This window comes from Neofelis nebulosa, chromosome 9, assembly GCF_028018385.1.
Source record: "Neofelis nebulosa isolate mNeoNeb1 chromosome 9, mNeoNeb1.pri, whole genome shotgun sequence".
Classification (NCBI taxonomy): domain Eukaryota; kingdom Metazoa; phylum Chordata; class Mammalia; order Carnivora; family Felidae; genus Neofelis; species Neofelis nebulosa.
In genome coordinates this window covers 53,109,756-53,129,492 of record NC_080790.1, presented here as the reverse complement: position 1 = coordinate 53,129,492, position 19,737 = coordinate 53,109,756, and the positions used below count along the sequence as shown (strand labels likewise).

The window sequence follows — 19,737 nt, the reverse complement described above, 5'->3', positions numbered from 1 at the left end:
TCAGGGTTTTAAGAGAAATAATGCTTGTTCTGACCAGCCTCACAAAAGTTAGGATACTGAGTGCCAGGTTTATGACTTAGATCTAACCAAGCCATTTACTCAAGGGACCTAAGAAAACACAGAAAAAGATGAAAACTCACTAACCCCTCTGGGAAAGCTAAGACTGAAGGACACACTATTGCAAAAAAAAAAGAAACCAAAATAAAAACACAGAACCACCACAAATTCTAAGGCAAATGGAGCTGGACAAAGAACAACCTATCTGTGTGCGAATTCATGACTCTTGGAAGCTCCCCTGTCCACAATCCCTGACTCAGATACCCTGGACATAGACTAATCAGATTTTCAGGCATCCAACTGTCTTTCTGACAGATGCTGGCCAGTAAGGCAGTGAGAATTCTGGTCAGCTCTATTTCTCTCCCAAAAGAAAGAGTATAAGGTCAGAGACATGAAAACGATGAGAAAAAATAGGATAGCTATGGAAGACAAAGACCAGAGAGTCAGCATACAGATAATTAGCATCAATATAACAGAAACAATTTCTGAACTGAAAAAGAGACCTGTGTAACTAAGTTATAAGGATTTACTACATGCCAGAGGGAAAAGTCCATAAAGAGAAAAAGCCTATAATTATATGCTTCCTGACACATTTCTGAAATACAAGGATAAGGAGAAAAAAATGCACAAACACCTACAAAAAATTTGGGTTACCTACAAAGTAACAAAAAAATAGGCTGTTTCAAATTTCTCTGCTATAGCAATAGATGCCAGAAGACAATGCTACAGGAGGTTTACTAACAAACAACACTAAAATAAAGTGACATAAAGCAGGTAAAAAGAAAACAGTCACCAAAACTATGCCCAGAAAATGTAAACAAAAATAAACAGAGATCATAATACTATTATCAAAATAGAAATCAGGGAAAGCACATCCTTTTGGAATATTCATCCTTGGCACCAAGAAGGGAGGTATAACAAAAGCATAAGGACCCCAGACAAAGCCAGGCAGCAGAGGTCACTGTTAGAAGGACCATTGTATATATTATTCTACATGAAATAAACCTATAATGCATAATGAAGCTATAGCTATAAAGAACACTTTTGCTTTGGATAATGTTTCAGCAAGGTACAAAGCAAAAGCCATCAGAAATACAAAGATAAATGAACAGTAATCTAATATACAGAGGAAAACAACACAAATCTCACTTTTTATAAAATTGAAAATAATAAATGAAGATACAGATTAAACACTATGCCCTAGAGATAGAATCTACATATCATTTAAAAATTATATTAGGGCACAAAGAAAATCTCAGTAAATCCCCAACATAGACATTAAATAGGCCAAATTACCCAAACACAATGCAATAAAATTAGACATTATCAACAAACCTTTAAAATAATACAAATTAAACCACTTGGAAATGAGAAAGCACACTCCCAGACAGTTCTTAGAATAAAAATAAAATCAAAGCAGCAACTGCAAACTATCTGTAAATTAACAATAAAGGAAATACTGTGTCAAATTAATGAGGTAAGACCAAACTTACATTCAGAGAGAAAAAATTCATAGCCTAAAATGTCTTTATTATTGAATTAGAATGAAAATAAAGTATTCATTTTATTCTATTCAAGAAAAAAATATAAATATCAAAATAAACCAAAGAAAACTTTTGGAAAATAATTAATGAATAGAAAAACAAAATCAATGAATTGGGAAACTCGAAAATTAGTAGAATACATAGATCCAAGAATTGGCTTATGCAAGATACATGAATAAACCAACACCTGGATTGGCTGTAAAAAGAAAGGGGGAATACACAACACCAGAAATGAGAATGGGATGTCATCTCGTCCACAACTGAAAGTTTAAATGGTAGAAAGATGGTACATCACTCTAATAATTTTGAGGCTCTCTATGAAATGAATCATTTATTTAAAATATATGGCCAAAATTTACTCAGGACGTAGCAAAATAAATTTTTTAAAGACCCTAGATAAAACTGAGAAAAAAAATGTTATCAAAAATGTTGCCTATCTGGATGGCTTTACCAGTGAATAATAAATCTCCAAAGAAGAGAGACTTCCTATCTTATTTAAATTCCATCAGGCAGGGGCATCTGTGTGACTCACTTGGTTGAGCATCCAACTCTTGATTTCAGCTCAGGTCATGATCCCAGAGTCCTGGGATCAAGCCCCATGTCCAGCTCCACACTGAGTGTGGAGCCTGCTTAAGATTCTCTGTCTCCCCCTCTGCCCCTCTCCTCCTCTCTAAAATGAAAACAAATAAATAAATAAATAAATGCCATCAGGACAAAGAAAAGTGCAGGGATCACCTGATTTATCTTATGAAACTATAGCCTTAATACCAATACTAAATGAGGACTGCACAAAAAGGGAATTTCTGACCAATCTCATGTATGAATATGCAAAATCCTGAATAAGTCTAGCAAATCAAATCTAGAAGAATATTTTCAGAAGAATGCATCAAGACCAGGAATGATTGATTTCAGGAACGAAAAAATACTTCAATATTCAGAAATCTATTAATATAGGGGCGCCTGGGTGGCGCAGTCGGTTAAGCGTCCGACTTCAGCCAGGTCACGATCTCGCGGTCCGTGAGTTCGAGCCCCGCGTCAGGCTCTGGGCTGATGGCTCGGAGCCTGGAGCCTGTTTCCGGTTCTGTGTCTCCCTCTCTCTCTGCCCCTCCCCCGTTCATGCTATGTCTCTCTCTGTCCCAAAAATAAATAAAAAACGTTGAAAAAAAAAAATTAAAAAAAAAAGAAATCTATTAATATAATTCATCACATCACTAGTTCAAAGAAAGGAAAGTCAATAAATGCCCAAAATGCATTTTATAAACTCAACATCCATTTCTGAGAAGAACCCATATTGAACTAGAATAAGAAGAGATTTCCTCAACATGATCACAAACTCAACTCTTCGGATAAAGGGTTTCTATTAAAGTCAGAAACAAGACAAGAATGATTATTCTCTAATATATTATTAAACATTGTTCTGAGAGTTCTAATGAATATAGTGAGAAAACTGGAAAAAGAAAACAAAGGGTAAATGTTGAAATGAAGGATTCAAAATGAACATTATTTGCAGGTCATGGGATTTTTTTTTTAATATACAAAACCCAAGAGAATTAACTGAGCAACTATTAGAATTTAAGAGTTCAACAAGAAGCTACTTTTCTGGTACTGGTAAGATTCTGGTAAGAAGCTACTGGTGACAGCTATAACCAGAAAGAAAATTGAGTGGAGAAAAAAATCATTTAAAATAACAAAGTTACATAAAATTTCCAAGATAAACTTAATAAGAAATTAGTAGGGACTATATGAAAAGAACTACTAACCTTCTCTGATGGACATTAAAAAAGGTAAAAAAAAAAAAAAAAAAAAAAAAGCAAATAAACAGAAGACATACATCATCTCTGAACAGACTTAAAATTCATTCATGCAAATATTTTTAAAACACCTACTCTGTGACAGCTACTTTTCTAAGTCCAGGACACTACTCTAGGGTACAGCAGTGAACAAAGGATACAAATATCTTTTCTCCCGTGGAACTTATATTCTAATATAAAATTGTAAATTTATAAATTCCTCACCAAATGAATCCATTCAATACAATCCCAACCAAAATCCCAAAAGGGAATTTTTGAGGTAGATTGGTGGAGGGTGGGGGTGGGGGGGTTGCAGAACATGACAAATTCTAAAGTTATTTTTAAGAATAAACTGGCACAAATAGTTGAGGATTTGACAAATAAATAATTAAGGGCATTTGTCCCATGAGATGATAAAACATGGGGAAGGTGTTTCTGAGTGTGTAATCAAAAGCAGAACACACAAAAGAAAGTACTGACGGATTCAGAATGTGATACAATTCTGAATTGTACTACAATTTACTACAGAAAGAAAATCATCCCAGTATGTATATGAAAATATATCCAACCTCATTAGTAATTAAATAAATGCACATTAAAACACAAAGTGCTATTTATTGCCTATCAAATCAAAAAGATGAAACGAATGGCATAATACATACTATGCACAGATCAAGGTACAGGAAATGGGCATGACTGCATTTTTTGTGGGAATGCAAATTGGTTCTTTCTTTCTCCAGGGAAATTTGGCATTATGCATTAACATCTTCAAAACATGCACATTCTTTAATCCAGCAATTCTACTTCCAGCAATCTGTCTTTAGAAAATAGTCATAGAATAAATCGAAGAATTTATTGCATTGTTGTTCACAACAGCAAAAAATTGTAAACAACCTAAAAGTCCAAAAATAGGAAATTGGTTAAATGAACTATGGCATAGTCAGCCATGCCACAGAATACGCATACCTCCACCAAACATTGTATTACAGAACCATGTTTTATTATGTGAAAAATTAGTCAAGATATGTTAAGCTATCAAATTTGCATATATAATGTGATTCCATTTTTGTTTTCTTAATTTATCTATGTTAAGAGAAAAAGGCTGGAAGGATATACACCAAAATATTGATAATAGTCATTTCTTGGTTGTAAGAACACAGTACAGTGATTTTTATTTCTCTTTCTTGAATTATTTTTCTAATTTTCAGTCATATTCCTGTATTTATGTTGTTGAGGGGAAGTATTTTTTTTAATTTTTTTTAACGTTTATTGATTTTTGAAGGAAAGAGAGACAAAGTGTGAGTGGGGGAGGGCCACAGAGAGAGGGAGACACAGAATCCGAAGCAGGCTCCAGGCTCTGAGCTGTCAGCACAGAGCCCAATGCGGGCCTCGAACTCATGAACTGCAAGATCATGACCTGAGCTGAAGTTGGACAATTAACTAACTGAGCCATTCAGGTGCCCCAAGTATTTTTTAATGTTTGTTTCTTAAAGGTTGTGGGCAAAGCTTCAGAGACTAGGAAAATGGTTTCATGCCCAGCTCTGGATGTTTGTGGCTCTTGTCTAGGGAGTCAGGTTGGTCTGTCCAGTGTGAGACTGAGACACTGGCTTCAATGGCCTCCTCTCATCCCCACGACCCCATCTGCAGGGGAGTGGCTCCAGGAGACTGAGGAAAGAGCAGCCTGAGTCAGGGCCTGCTGCTAGAACACAAGGATTTTTCTTCGGTTCTGCACCTGTAACTAGAGTAACAGGGAGCAGAATCCTCACTCCCCACTCCTGGTCGCTCAAGTAGAGGCCATGTAAGGGACTTTGAGCTGCAAAGCTCTTCCCTTCATGCTAATCCACTTATGAGCGGGACTGGAAGAGTCACAAAGAGGCTGCCCTGCCTCTCACAGCAGTAACACCATGTCATCCCGTCCCCTCCCCCAGCAGAACAAGAAAAAGGTTTTCCTGTAAGTCATCCTCCCCATTCTATTTCTGGGCATCAGGAAGAATTCTTCTGTGGGTCTTTAAATCCAGCAGCCTCAGAAGCAGAGCCAGGTACCTCTTTGGCTGGTCCCCCAGGTCTGCGAACCCAGTTGCACCACTCACTCCGTAGCCTGGCAACCAACCCTCTCTTCCCCACCCCACTTCCTCCACCTCTGCTCCTGGCAGCTCCCCAGCTCCCCACATACTCATGGAAGATGTTGGGAAGACTGCGTGGGAGGTGCTGGCCATGAAGTCCGCGATCTGCCGCAGAGCCCAGATGTTGGAGGAATTGTTCCCCTTCTTCATCTGCTCCTGGATGAGGCCTTCCAGCTCCTCCCTGAAAGACTGAAGCAGGCCCCAAGGCGCTGGTCCCCCCAGTGTGTCTCATGCAGGAGACTGAGGGCCCCTCTTCCAAGTGCCCGCCCCTATCCCCTGGCTCAACTAGGCCAGGGCCACACATGGGATCCTCGGGCCCCAGAAAACACTGGGGGTTCCACAGGTACCTCAGGAGACCCCCCCCCCAAACTGCTGTTTGGGAAGCAAAAAGGAGATGTCCCCTGCTGTGTTCCCTTTGCCCTATGAACCGTAATCCAGATTCCAGGTCCTTCCTGGGTCTAAGTGACAGTCAAGACACACTCCCCATCACCCACCTGGACTTCCCCTACCCACCACCATCAGACTAAGGCGGCTTCACTTTAGTAATTGAGACATTTTAAAAAGCAGAACTGAATGAAAAAGTGTGCTATTGTCCCTGTCCATTAGGCATGCCTATGGCTCTTCTAGGCCTCAGTTTCCTCATATATGGAAGGATTTGCTGTCCTCCCTGTAGCTTCCATTTCTGATGTCCTATGACTCTAAGCCTGGCTTTTCAGACCATAACTAAGACATGCCTGTCCACCAGGTGGCAGCAGGGAACACACAGGAGGAAATAGGCATTGGTGAATCTATAATAGGATAGAAGAAACGTGACCTCCTCATGTCCTCATTTCTTGCCTGGGAATAGAATCCTATCCATTCAGGCCCCAAAACTTGGGTTGGTACTAACTCTGCCACTTCTACCACACCTGCCATCTCTCCTAGTCACAAGTTGGAGTTTTTCCATCATCTCAATGCTTTTAGTACCTGCCATATTCCTCCAGGCTCCTCACGTAGACACCTGTCACCCAAACCTCAGGACCATTACCTCAACGCTCCTCTGTGAGGTCTGAGCATTCACTGTGTGCTCTTAACCAGGGTCCCACACAGCCCACTACATGTCCTGGCCCTCCAAACCCCATGGGGACTGAGGCAGACCCCCATCCCAGCAGGCACCTGGAGATGCCAGCTCCATCCTGAGCTTCCCAAGCCTTAGGATCATGCGCTGTTTCCTGAGGACCTCGCAGCTCTTGTGCCCTCACCCTCCCATTCCACAATGCTCTGCTGCCCCCACCCCCCACACCACCCAACCTGCATCAGCCTCCCACTCAGTGGTCCATTCGGTCCATGCTTTGTTCTTCTCAATGCACCACTTGTGGAAGGATGAGTTCTGTGTCCATGCCATGCAGGTACCAACTGACCTCAAGTCTGGGGCCATGGTAGGGTGATCGTGACTTGCCCACTCTTGCCCGGCCCATATCTCTCTGTACCCTCCACTCTCTCCACCTCCTGGGGCTTCCAGACCCTCTTCACCTCTGCCCCATACGTGTCAACCTTCTTGCCCTGACAGTGAGTTATTTGTGGTGTTCAAAAATGGGAGGCCCGAGCCTTCCACATGGCGCCCCCTGCTGGCCTCTGGTTTATACAAATATGCCTGTTAGTTCAGTGTTACAGCTTTGGTGGAAGACTGGAAACTGAGGCAGGGCTCCTGTCTTTCATACCCACCTCCTCCCAGTACCAAGCCAAACCATCTGCACATAAACCAGGTTTTGCCATCCACCAGTGACTAGGGAGAGAATTAAATCCAGGGCCAGGCCCGTCAACGGGCTTAAAATTGCTAAGACGCGGAGCAAGTAGGAGTTCTATAGCTTTCAGGTTCACCCAAATGAATATGAGTTCCCCTCTCCACCCCCCCCCCCTTCTCCTTCTCCTCTCCCACCTGCCTGGGGCGGACCTCGCTCACCGGGCTCTGTAGGATCATGGTGACGCGCTTCTTCTGCTCCATCAGGTTGAAGTCCTGTCGCAGGTCCGCTGCGCGACCGCGAAGGCGCAAGTATTCGGGGTCGTCCTCAGAAAAGCGGTCGAAGTACTGCTGCCCCTGCGGGGGCGGGGGGGAGGCAGCCTCTGGGACGGTCTCTTCACTCATTCTCCTGGTGGGTTTACGATCCACTCCTGGAAGCCTACAAAGAGAAGAGAAGAGGGTGCTCCCAGTCGTAGTACAGTTTTCTAAAACAGAGGGGCTGGATTCGGTTGTATTCACACGCTGGAGGTGGCTATTTCCAGTAGGGTGTAAGCCAAGCAGCGGTTTGGACTGCAGTGCGCCGGCAGCTGCCTATCTATAGGGGGCGCTAACACATCATCGGACCAAGCGAAAATATGGCAGAGGCTCAGGCGTCCACCACCCTTCCCTCACTAACCTGCCAGGCTTAAACAGCAACACCCCGGTGGAAGTGGACAGTTTGGAATCCAGTGTATGACCTGCACATCTTTTGGAGCATTTCTATGATGCATATCTGTATAGTGTAAACCTATATATTGGGAGTTAGTACTTACTAAAGTACTATATCTAGACCTGATCCCACGAATGAGGATTAGGGCAGCCTTAGGAGAGTTGGACTGGGACCCCTTTTTAAGCACGCTTTTTTTTCCTAAGGTCTGAGGGCAAATATAGGAATGTCTTCTCTTACTATATTGGAGCCCTTCTGAAGAAGCAGGCTCTACAGTTCCAGCCTCTACCTCCCAGCTGTGGGACTTTGGCCACAGCAGTCTCCCTTTGTGTGTCAGCACCACTAGGCCTTCAAATCAAGGTTATGCCCCTTCAACACCCAGGCCAGCCTTACAGAGCTCTAGCTTTCTCCCTGTTCTGTGATCCCCTTCTCAGCAAGAGGGCCTTAACCGAGCAAGAATTAGCTTCTGAACACGAGTAGAGAGATGCCAACAAAAGAGCATTACAGGGGATCAGGACACTGGCTTTCATCCTTAACCTGCCCCTCCCTCACTTTACCTCCATGGGCTCACATTTGCATTCCATGAGGAGGTGGAATGCTCTCTTGTTCCCTCAGAGCACTCCTGCCTCCTCATCCTGATCTCTTCTTTCCCTTTGGCCCATTCTGTTAGCCCAAACCTTGACCTTCATGACAGCCAGCAGCTCATTACACAAGAAGCCTTGCTGACAGCTAGTAAAGCATATTCTTGTTGTCAGTGAGCTGTATGTGACTTCTTCCATCTTCTGTCAGGCCTCTACCCTCCACCTTATAGTTTCTGAGTGGGGCAGGTAGGATGAAGCATTAGCTAATAGGTAAAGTGGGAATTCACCCCATCAGCCCAGAACACTCAGGTGATCTTTCTTCCTCTCCCTCTTCTTTCATTTTTCCTTCGTACCTTCGTTCCATTTTTTTCCTTCCTTCCTTCCTTCCTTCCTTCCTTCCTTCCTTTTCCCCTTTTGGGGAATAGCAAATGGCAAAGTTAAGGGAGGGAACATATGCAGAGTCCCTTAGCTTATTGCCTGAACCTATGGCCTAAAGCAGTGGTTCTTAAACTTGGGTACATGTTGAAATCTGCTGGGGAACTTGAAAAAATACTGATATCAAGGATTTTCATGTTATTAGTCTGCGGTGTGACCTGGACATCAGGATTTTTAAAAGCTCCCTGGGTGATTCCAATAGGCAGCCAGGGTTGAAATACCACTGGCTAGATGTTAATAGTTGTACCATGTAATGGAAGGTATCCATCCCAGGTGTTGGCCATTTAGCATGCCAGCCAAAGATGGCACAAAGCCTCATCTTCTAACACTATTTCCAGGTGCCACTTCCCATGACTATCCAGGTTCCATCCCCCAAGCCCAGTCACCACCTGCCACCATACACTTGACCTGGGACAGCAAGAGTGCTCTAAATGCCACCACAACCCGCTTTTACAAGTTTGCCAAACCATGACATCTCCTCTTAATTCTTTCACTAATTAATCATTTCCTTATAAATGCCCTCATCAGATCTCCCCCAACCAGCATCATGCCTACCAGTCCTGTAGATGAGCTATTTGCCTGCAAGGGATGGAGTATGGGGAAGGCATCTTCCGGAAGCGGCAGCGAAAACACCCAAAAAAACAAAAAGCATTCTCTAAAGAAAGATTTGTAATGGATTTGGCAGAGTGCTAGAGTGCTGATGTTGTACTTAGTAACATTCAAGCCAGATTCTTCATTTAAGTAGAGAAAGTGATTGAGTCCATCATGGATGTTTCTGGTGGGATTAGCTATGGACTAGAAGCCAGAGTCTGCAGTATCACCCCCCTCTGTCATTCTCTAGCTGCATAGGCTTGGGCAAGTAGTAATTTCCCGCTTGGGGTCTCCTCTTGTCTGTCTCTAAATGAGGGAGTGAACAGAATGAACTCTGGAGCTCCTTCCAGCTGCACACCATATGGAGAGAGACATATTCGTATAGAAAAGCAGAAGGATGGAGGATCTGGATTTCTGGAGCAAGAGACCTTCCTCATGCATCCTCATATTCTCCCCTTCCCCCTGGGGCCTCTCCCTCAAGCCAGATGCCAGAAGAGAAACATCTGCAAAGAATACACATGACCTATTGACATTTGCCTTGTAGGTTCAAGTCAATCCCTTGAGCATAGGTTGAGTTAAGAATACTTCACCTCCACCACGCTCTCAGACAGCCTCATCCCTGCAACTTGGGCAGTAGGAAAAGGGACTGCAAGGACAAAGACAATGGGAGTGCATCAGAGCTGTGCAGACATGCAGTCACCACCCAGACTCTCCTGGGCAGACAGCACTGCAGACATTTTTCCAGAGGCACTGCCCCACCCTTTGTAATTCTCTTTGGCATTTTTGTAGCCCCAGTTTTTGATGTTATTTTAAAAACAAGCAGCCTCCTAATGAGTACAATGGATGTGCACATGGGGATGAGCTCCCTGTGTTCCTTATGACTCCAGGTCCCACCAGAGGCTGACCCTCTTTCCTTCCCCTTGGAGTGGCTGCATTCCCAGGAATGGGTCTGTGAAGGCTTGAAGTAGCATTATCCTCCCTGAAGCATGAGGAACAAAAAAGTTCAGGTTCTGCTGGACAGGAGCCCATATCACCATGCCTCCAGCCCTGCCTTCACTTCTCAGAGCCCATCCCAGAAGGTTACTCCAGAGATGCTCCAATGGGACTGGGTTAGAAAATGGAAGCCCTGACTCCCTCACCATGACAACAGGGGGCAGAGAAAACCACTCTTTGACTTTGTGAACCAGAGGCATTCTTTTGTGCTCCTTCTTTTCCTTCTAAAATGTTACATAGGTGACCAAATTTACGTGCAGTGTGGCTTAGTGGTTAAAATCAGGGACTCTAGGGGCGCCTGGCTGGCTCAGTTGGAGTAGGTGACTCTTGATCTTGGAGTTATAAGTTTGAGCCCCACATTGGGTGTAGAGATTACTTAAAACTAAAATCTTTTTTTTTTTTTTTAAGCATGGACTCTGGAATAAGAACATGATGAGTTCCAATCTTAACTGTGCCACTTATTAGCTATGTGATCTTGTTGGGCAAGTTACCTAACCTCTCTGTGCCTCAGTTTTCCCACATACAAAATGGGGATTGGAACTATTTAACCACCTCTTTAGGCTGTTTTGAGGATCTAGATGAGTTAATGTATGTAAAGAACTTAAAACAGCACCTGGTGTATATCGAGTGCTCTTAAGCATTTGCTCTTATTATGTGTCGTTTGGGGCTAGAATCATTACAGCATTAGGAACTCAAGTAATGAGAGGCTTATGATTCAACTGTAAACAGGTGCATATCAAGTACTGTAATTATATGTTGTAGTCCAAAAAACTAACTCAATCTTGAGCTATATTAACAAAAAGAACATCCAGAAAAAGACTGATGAGATTGAGTCGTTCTCTGACCAGAGAGTGGGAACATGTCAACCTGGAGATCACAAAAAAAAGAGGATAAGCAGGATGGTGACCATCAGAGGCAAGCGCTTGTTGGGCCAGGTGTGACATCATAAAGAATGTATCTGGCCTTTGTCCCCAGTTCCTGACACAGAGCTTCAAAAAGCCTTGAGATTTCTAAAATATCCAAAAAACATTAAGAGGGTCTTTTGTTATTCATAATGAGTCCATCTCATCAAACCTGAATTTATGCTAATGAGGTGACTTATGGCAGGCCCTTAGATGTTTCAAGGGAGGGACTGGCCAGCAAGAAAGACCAAGCACATGATTAGAGGGTTGGAACTTCAGCCCCATTCCCAACCATGGAGGACAGGAGGGGAAGGGGATGGAGTTCAATCAAGTGGCAGATGATTTAAAGAACTATGCCTAGTACTAATAAAGCCCCCGTCCCCAGTGGTGCCCCCTATTAAAAATCTCTGGACAGCAAGGCTTAGAGGAGCTTCCTGATTGGTATGCTGGGATGGTGAGACACCCAGATTCTACAAGGAGGGGGCACGGATGCTCTGCACCAATCCCCCACCCTCCCCATGTTCTGCCTTATGCATTGCTTCTATTTCACTGTTCCTGAGTTGAATCCTTTATAGTAAAACTGTAATCACAATTATAGTGAATTCTGTGAGTTGTTACAGTGAATTAGAGACTAAAGAGGGAGCATGGGAACCCTCAAATTTAAACCCAAGTAAGTCAGAAGTACAGTGGCAGAGGAGGGGCAGAGAGAGAGGGAGACAGAGGATCTGAGGCAGGCTCTGTGCTGACAGCAGAGAGCCCGAAAGCAGGGCTTGAACTCAAGAACCGTGAGACCATGACCTGAACCGAAGTCAAATGCTTAACTAACTGAGCCACCAAGGTGCCTCAAGTGTGGGCAATTTTATTGGTGACCTTGCCCTTTACTTGTGGTAGTTAACCTGTGTGCCCTTTAACTCAGTGTAGTGTCAGAATTGAGCTGAATTGTAGGACACCCCATTTGCATCAGAGAATTGGTGACAGGACAGCACCAGGTAACTTCTATTTATGGTTCATTTTCATTCCCAGGACGCTTCCATAGGACAGATGTTATTGTCACAGTTTTACAGATAAAGAAAGTGAATTGCAGAGAGGTTAACTAACTTGCCTGAGATCACACAGATAACAGTGAGGTCAGGATTTCAACCAGGACTGTCTCTGGCTCCAGATCCTGCATTCCTCCACCCCAGTTGTCCCCAGATGTCTGTTAGGCTACCATGTGGAAGAGGGAGGAAACTGATTCCTTAGAGACTCCAGGGCCAGAATTAGGTGGGCAGATTTTAGCTGAGGGTACAAGGGGAAACTTTGTACCAGCAGAAGCTCCTCGGGAACAGGAAGATGGGACAGGCTGCTTTGTCAGGTGGTGTCTCTCTCCTTGGAGCTCCGTGACTACAGGATTCTGTAGAGGGGCTTCTGCCTCTTCCAAGGGGATTGCACTAATGACCACTAAAGTCCTTCAGAGTTCATGGGAGCTCTCGAGTCAGCAGGACTGGGGGAGTTCGTGGCAATGACTTGGGAAACTGGAAGCTCATCCTGGTGAGATGACCTCAACCAAAAAGCCTGCCTCACTCCCTGTCACCACCAAAAACTGCTGACAAATTACCTGGAGGCTGGACCAGCCTTGTCCCAAGCTGCTGCTTCTCAGTGCTCGGCCCGTGCACCCTGCTTCGTTCTCAGGGACTCCAACCACATCTACAGGATTTCAAACATCTGGGTGGAAGCTGAAAAACACAAACAACAAATATCAGGGTCTTGTCTGCACCACTAGGACTCCTCATCCTGTTTTTGTAGCACCATTAGGTGCTGATTTATTTTATTTTTATTTAAAAAAAATTTTTTTTCAACGTTTTTTATTTATTTTTGGGACAGAGAGAGACAGAGCATGAACAGGGGAGGGACAGAGAGAGAGGGAGACACAGAATTGGAAACAGGCTCCAGGCTCCGAGCCATCAGCCCAGAGCCTGACGCGGGGCTCGAACTCACAGACCGCGAGATCGTGACCTGGCTGAAGTCGGACGCTTAACCGACTGTGCCACCCAGGCGCCCAGGTGCTGATTTATTTTAAGGACTGTTAAGAAATTCTTTAAAATGAAGTAGAAATGAAATTTTAGTTTAAAAGCAAATTATACCTATGAAAAGAAGTAAAGAAATCTTCATTATCTTGACAAATGGGATCAAAAGTCCTTTCAAAGAGAGGAATTGGAAAATCTCTTTGCTGAGTGTTGGCTTCAAGGAACAGGGGAGAGAAGTTGCTCTACACAGTGGAGGGACAATGTGGAACTCCCGAATGAGCCCAGAGGGGTCACGGGCTGCTGGGCTGGAAGGCATATGACCCCTTCTTTACACCCCCCAATACTTCACTAACAGCTACTCAACTCACAGACTTGGGTATGAGAGAATTTTGGGCACAGCCCAAGAAGCAGGAGAAGCCTGAAGACTATCACACCCCAGGAAAGTGGAAGGGTTTTGGAGGTGCACAGGCTATGAATTGGTGGATTCAAGACAATTTCACTGAGAATTCAAGGGGAAGAGAAGCCCCCAGCTGATACCTGGGGAACTGGTCATGAAATACCCCTGAAGGAGGAATGGAAAGTTTTGAAAGTCTTACAAACAAGGATGAGTTACTACTCCAAAAATCCTGGGGATCAAGGTCTTCAAAAAACACATAGTTTTCCATTTTACTCGGGCAATGTTCACTTGTTCACTTGTTGCTCAGAGCAAGGATGCTTGTCTCCCCCAGAGATGGCAGCATCCCAGACACCAACTCCTATTCCCACCATGGCCCCAGGCCCAGTCCCTGACTGTCCTGCCTTACTGGCCAGCTCAGCTCCATCCCTGACCCAGTACTGCCCACAGCGGAGCATCTGGGAAGATTTGACTTACCACTGAGGGACAGGGAGATTGCATCTTGGTAGTTACTGTGTGCCTGAGGGAGTCCGGGACACTGCATGCCCGCTGAGGCACAGCTTCCTTCTCAGCCCAGCCGGGGTACCCTGGGCTCAGCAATTCAGTACTGTGATGGCCCCTGAGCCCAGTCTTGATGCTCACGGCTCTAGTTAGGGACCTGGCAGTTGCTTCCATAATCTATTCTCTATGCTCTGCATGTCCAACTGCCAGCTGGGGTCCTCTTCCCACTAGTTTTATTTTTAGGCAGAACAGGGCCATGGCCACCACCTGATGCTGCTTCTGTCCAACATCTACCAACATGGAAGGGACCCTCCCTTCCAGGGCTGTCTAGCTCTAGGGCAGGGCTTGCTGACAACTCTGGATGCTATTCTTTTTTTTTTTTTTAAGTTTGTTTATTTTTGAGAGAGAGAGGGGGAGGGAGAGAGCGGGGGAGGGGCAGGGAGAAAGGGATATAGAGAATCCCAAGCAGGCTCCACACTGTCAGTACAGAGCCTGATGCGGGGCTTGAACCCACTAACCATGAGATCATGACCTGATCCAAAACCAAGAGTCAAATGCTTAATTGACTGAGCCACCCAGGTGCTCCTTTGCTATTCTTTTACAGGTGGCCATTGATGTCCCATAAGTACCAATCCTGCAGGCTCGTAAGTTGTCTTATCCAAAGCACAAGCTTCTTCCCCATCCCCAGCAGCCCATGCCACAGGGTATGAGATATGAGGTATACTTTAGTGGCCATAACCTGCTAAGATTTGGATTTTCAGAGTCTGAGCTATTAATTGTATCCACTGAGAAAACTAATATTTTGCCCCCAGAAGTGACCTGTGTCATTCATGTAAGAAGACAGACATCTTTCCCCCAGATAAGTGGACCCTGGAAATAATAATTCCCATCCTAATCTCTGTTGGTGTTGAAATTCCACTATCAGAGTTTCATTCCATAGGTTGTAGTATTATCCCCTGATTAAAATGAAAATAGGCCTGAAAGATATCATAGGCAAATGTTGCAAAATATTCCCCTGCGGTACCAAAACTATCAGATCTCTGATTGTACAGTCAGCCTGAGCAGGGCCAGGACAGGCACCATATCAACAAGTCTTAATGAGAAAAAGGTGTGATGCCAGGGCCACTCAGAAGGGTCTAGCAAATGGGGCAGGGCTGCCACCCTGAATGGACCTCAAAGGACCCCGGTCTGACAACTCTCTGAAGAGAGATGATAAGATCCAGGCTTTTAGACAGCACACAAAGCCCCATGAATCTCTCAGTGCCTGCCCCCACCTTCCCTGCCTCTCATGGGTGCTCGGAGGCTGTGCCCAGGACCTAGAAGGCACCAGGCTGGTTCCCAACTCTATGCCTTTGTCCGTGCTGATCTCTCCCTGGAGAACTCTTTCCTCTTTGCCTTCTCCCTTCAACTCTCCTCTTCAGCTCTTTGTCCTTTCCTCCTGGAAGCCTCCCTGCCACACCCCTGTCCCTTAGGCTCTCCCATCATCTTTCCTCACCTCTTTTGTTCCACTTACAATTGACAGCAACAGACTATTACCATGAGCTCCTCAGCAGGCAGGGCCTGTGTCTTTGGCATTTCTCTGTTTCCCATGTTGCCACAAGACGTGGTGCCAGTCAGATGCTGAATGAATGTTAGTTGAACCAAAACTCAATTAACAGTACTTTGGAAGTTCGGCCAGTTCGGCAAAGCAGCACTGTCCAGGTCCTGGGGTACCAGAGGTAAGAGAGGCTCTAGGCCCTAGGGGAGCTCATGGACAGTGTGGGGAAACAGAGCCCTAAGCAGCCTATTTCATGGTAAGGCTGCTTAACAGAAGCACATATGGCAGGCTCCCTAGTGCCCAGATCACCTCCTTTTTTTTTTTTTAATTTTTTTTTTCTTTTCTTTTTTTTCCAATGTTTTTTTTAAATTTATTTTTGGGACAGAGAGAGACAGAGCATGAACGGGGGAGGGGCAGAGAGAGAGGGAGACACAGAATCGGAAACAGGCTCCAGGCTCCGAGCCATCAGCCCAGAGCCTGACGCGGGGCTCGAACTCACAGACCGCGAGATCGTGACCTGGCTGAAGTTGGACGCTTAACCGACTGCGCCACCCAGGCGCCCCTGGATCACCTCCTTTAAAACAAAATGTTCTTTTGTTGTACAACCCAAATGGCTGGGCCCCTTCTGGCAGCCATTCTTCCTACCTATTTTGAAGCAGAATTCTAGCAATTGACCACAACTCTTTAACAAATCCAATTCCACATTATAACACTGATTATGGGGAGACAGAGGAGAAAGCAATATGCACCACATACCACCAGCCACAATCCCCTTGGCTCTCCACAATTCAGCCCTGCCCCCTTATCTGTCTCTCTCACCTCTGCCCTCTAGCAGCCCTTCTCCTGCCCCCATCCCAGGACCCTTGATTCTGTGCTCAGGGGAGCCCTGAGGCTCCCTCTCAGTATCCCCAGTTTGTATCCTCACACCCTTGACCCCTACTTGGCAAAGACTCTGCCTGGGGTTTCATCCTCCTAGCAGAGCAGCTGGGGACTGCAAATCACGAAAGATGCTCTCTGTCACAAGTCATTTTCCTCACTGTCCCACCGGACACCAGGTGTTTGTAATCACTCGAGTATAAAATCACATTTCTATGGGTCATTCCTAACTGCTCTAAAAGGAACAGAAGGTCTAGAAGGAAAGTAACAGATGCCCAAGTTGTCTGACCTTTTGTTAGAAGCTGTTTGAGCTCCATGTGCACCTAAGAGAGGTGGGTGCCTGTCTCCTGCCCCTTCAGCGGGAGGTATCAAACAGGAACAGACAGTCTGAGCACCCTGGGCCCAAAATGGAAAGATGCTGCAAGCGATCACTTCCAGCTACCCCCCCCCCCACCACCATGGGCATGGACTCCCCTGGGGTGGTCCCAGTCCTGGAAAGCCCTAGGCCCCCAGCCCCACAGCACACCATTTGCTCCAAGCCTTAGACCAAGTCAGAACCCAAACTCACCGATCCTTGAGACTTCCAGAAGGGAGGGAGGAGCCGGTCATGGCTTTGCTGTGGTTACTTTGCTAAGTAAATGGAGACTGCTGAACAAGGGGCTGGACCACACCCTGCCTGGTCTGTTCAGATAAAGGAAAGCTCGCAGCTCTGCATGGTGGGATTATGGGTGAAGCTTATCATCAGCTTCTTCATACGGTTCTGAATTTCCCAAGTTTTACATTAGGTATCAACTGCTGTGACCATTTAGGACAAAAATAGTTTAAAAGAAGAAGAGGAGAAGGAGGAAGGAGAGAAATGGTAAAGTCTCTCTCTATCCATCTCTGGAAACCCCCTTGGCTGGAAGAACCCTTTAATCTCCTGACTGCTACGGGTCTAAGAAGTGCTCATTTCTGAGCATCCCTGATGCATCTTTTCCTAGCAAAGTCCAGTGAATTTTAAAAGCCTTTTAGTAAAGGGCCTCAGACCTAATGGTTGGTAGGCACTTTTTTCCATTTTTCTATCATCTAGAAATTGTGCTGCTGTGGAATGAATGGACCCAGTATTTTTTCTCACCGCTTGAAATCAGTCCCATTGCCCCTCGCTAGACAAGCACAATTATTTGTACAGTATCTATTGGTGCCCAAGAATGAGCATGAACTGAAATTGGGCATGAGAGGAAAGATTTCCAAAAGAAATGAGATTTGGCCCCTGCCTGCTAGAGGCCTACAGTCATAGTGAAATGTGAATACAAATGTAGATAGATAGATAGATAGATAGATAGATAGAATAACAAGCATTGAACACATACTTTCAGACCACCTCTGAAATGACGATCTCTCTCTCTCTCTCTCATATTATATATATATACACACACACACACACACACACACACATATATATATATATATATATATGGACCGAAGTTCTGAGTTAGATATTGAAGGAAGACATTATTCAATCAACAGAATTCGGGCTATTAAAGCCAAATAGGCACAGTTGTGCTGGGCCCTTCTCATTGACACTGCAGTGAAGGGCTCATCTTCCTCGATTTCAGGTGAGGAAATTGAGGCTCCAGGAAATGGGGTGGCCTGATCAGGGCTACAGAGCTATTGAAGGGCAGAGGATAGTTTGAACCCATCTGGTTCCAGAGCCTGGTCTCTCTTTTCACTTCGCCATGATTCCCTCCCCTCCTCCAAATGAAGATGAACACATGCAAGGGGGCCTGGTAGGAAGGTGGGGAATGGAAAACAGCAAATAGCAAAAGCCCAAGGCCCAGGCTTCATATTCTTCAAAGAAGCCAGGCCCCTAAAGGATCATTTTGTTTCCTATTTCTGGCATGGCGACACCAAAGGATATGATTCCCAATCCCTGCTCTCAAAAGGCCCACAATGTAGTTGAGGCAGGGACAGTTCATAAAGCAATCATTGCAATACTAGGGGGCCAGTGCTCTAGTGGATCCTCATGAACCATGGAGTTCCAGGGAGGTCCCCACCTTGGGTCTCCAGCATTAAGCTTTAATCCACTTGTCAGATGTCTGCCACCAATCACAAAAACATGTGGACTTCATGCCTTCAATGAAGAGGAAAGAAAGGGGGATTCAGGAATTCCTGGTGATGCAGAGACAATGCTGAACTAGCAGGAAGGCTGGGTTCAGCCTTCAAATAGTCCCTTCAGTGAAAAGGTCAGCCAAACTTGCACACTCTGTGGATAAAAGCTCATCAAAAAGACTGTCTAATTGAACTGACATGTCCTCTGATTCACTGTTCCACACCTCAGGCTGTCCTAGAATCCAGTCACAGATACTTTTAAGCAGTCATCTTGTCTACCTTTGGCTTCTGGCAAGACTATACCTAAGACCAATGGGGCTATATTTTGAAAAGCTTCACCTCTGCCAAGTTCAAACATAAAACATTTGGTTCTGCTTTTTTTGACCTAATCTGAGAGCATGTGTTCTTCAATAGGAAAGTAAAATGTAACTCATTGAATCATGTGGCAGGACTATCCTTGCCCCCATCCCCACCTCCAGCCAGGAAGTCCAGAAAACAGCTATTGGGTGATGTGCCCTTCTATGTCTAATAAAGTTCTACAGCCACAGAGATGAAAATAAATGCTCTTTTAGCACATTAAAGTCAGAATTGTCTTGTTGTTTTTTCCAGTGGTGGTGTTGGGAGGGTTTTCCTCACTAACTGGGCATAAGAGAAAATTATAAGAACACCTTGCACCTAGGACTAGAAGGGGATCTGACACCATCTCTCCTCTCTCCAGACTAAAGAAACTAAAACTTCACAACCCCAGTGAGAAGACTTTGTAGACCCAGGAAGAAGGGATGGTGAAGAAGTGTTAAAGTGCAGAGGGTCTAAAGGCTCACATGGAGAACTCTACTGGTCTCTAGAATATCCATGTGGAGACATCCCAAAAGCCTGAGAGGTGAGGTTCAGGC

General features: G+C 44.9%; 2 protein-coding genes across 4 annotated transcripts in view; both read right to left on the bottom strand.

The window, feature by feature from the left end:
- ADD2 (adducin 2) overlaps positions 1-7,639 on the bottom strand; it is a 41,965-nt gene extending 34,326 nt beyond the window's left edge. For 2 of the 3 annotated variants that reach the window (XM_058683778.1, XM_058683779.1), the window contains exons 1-2: positions 7,448-7,639; positions 5,565-5,703 (exon numbers count right to left, since the gene is read on the bottom strand). In XM_058683778.1, coding sequence (XP_058539761.1) covers positions 5,565-5,703; positions 7,448-7,639 — 331 coding nt within the window. The remainder of the gene's footprint in view (positions 1-5,564; positions 5,704-7,447) is intronic. The other variant, XM_058683780.1, reaches the window with a different exon arrangement.
- A 5,430-nt stretch (positions 7,640-13,069) lies between these two features.
- The window catches only part of FIGLA (folliculogenesis specific bHLH transcription factor), a 78,865-nt gene continuing 72,197 nt past the window's right edge, over positions 13,070-19,737 (bottom strand). The window contains exon 4 of the mRNA XM_058683784.1: positions 13,070-13,157. Within this exon, the coding sequence (XP_058539767.1) occupies positions 13,110-13,157 (48 nt within the window). The 3' untranslated portion in view covers positions 13,070-13,109. The remainder of the gene's footprint in view (positions 13,158-19,737) is intronic.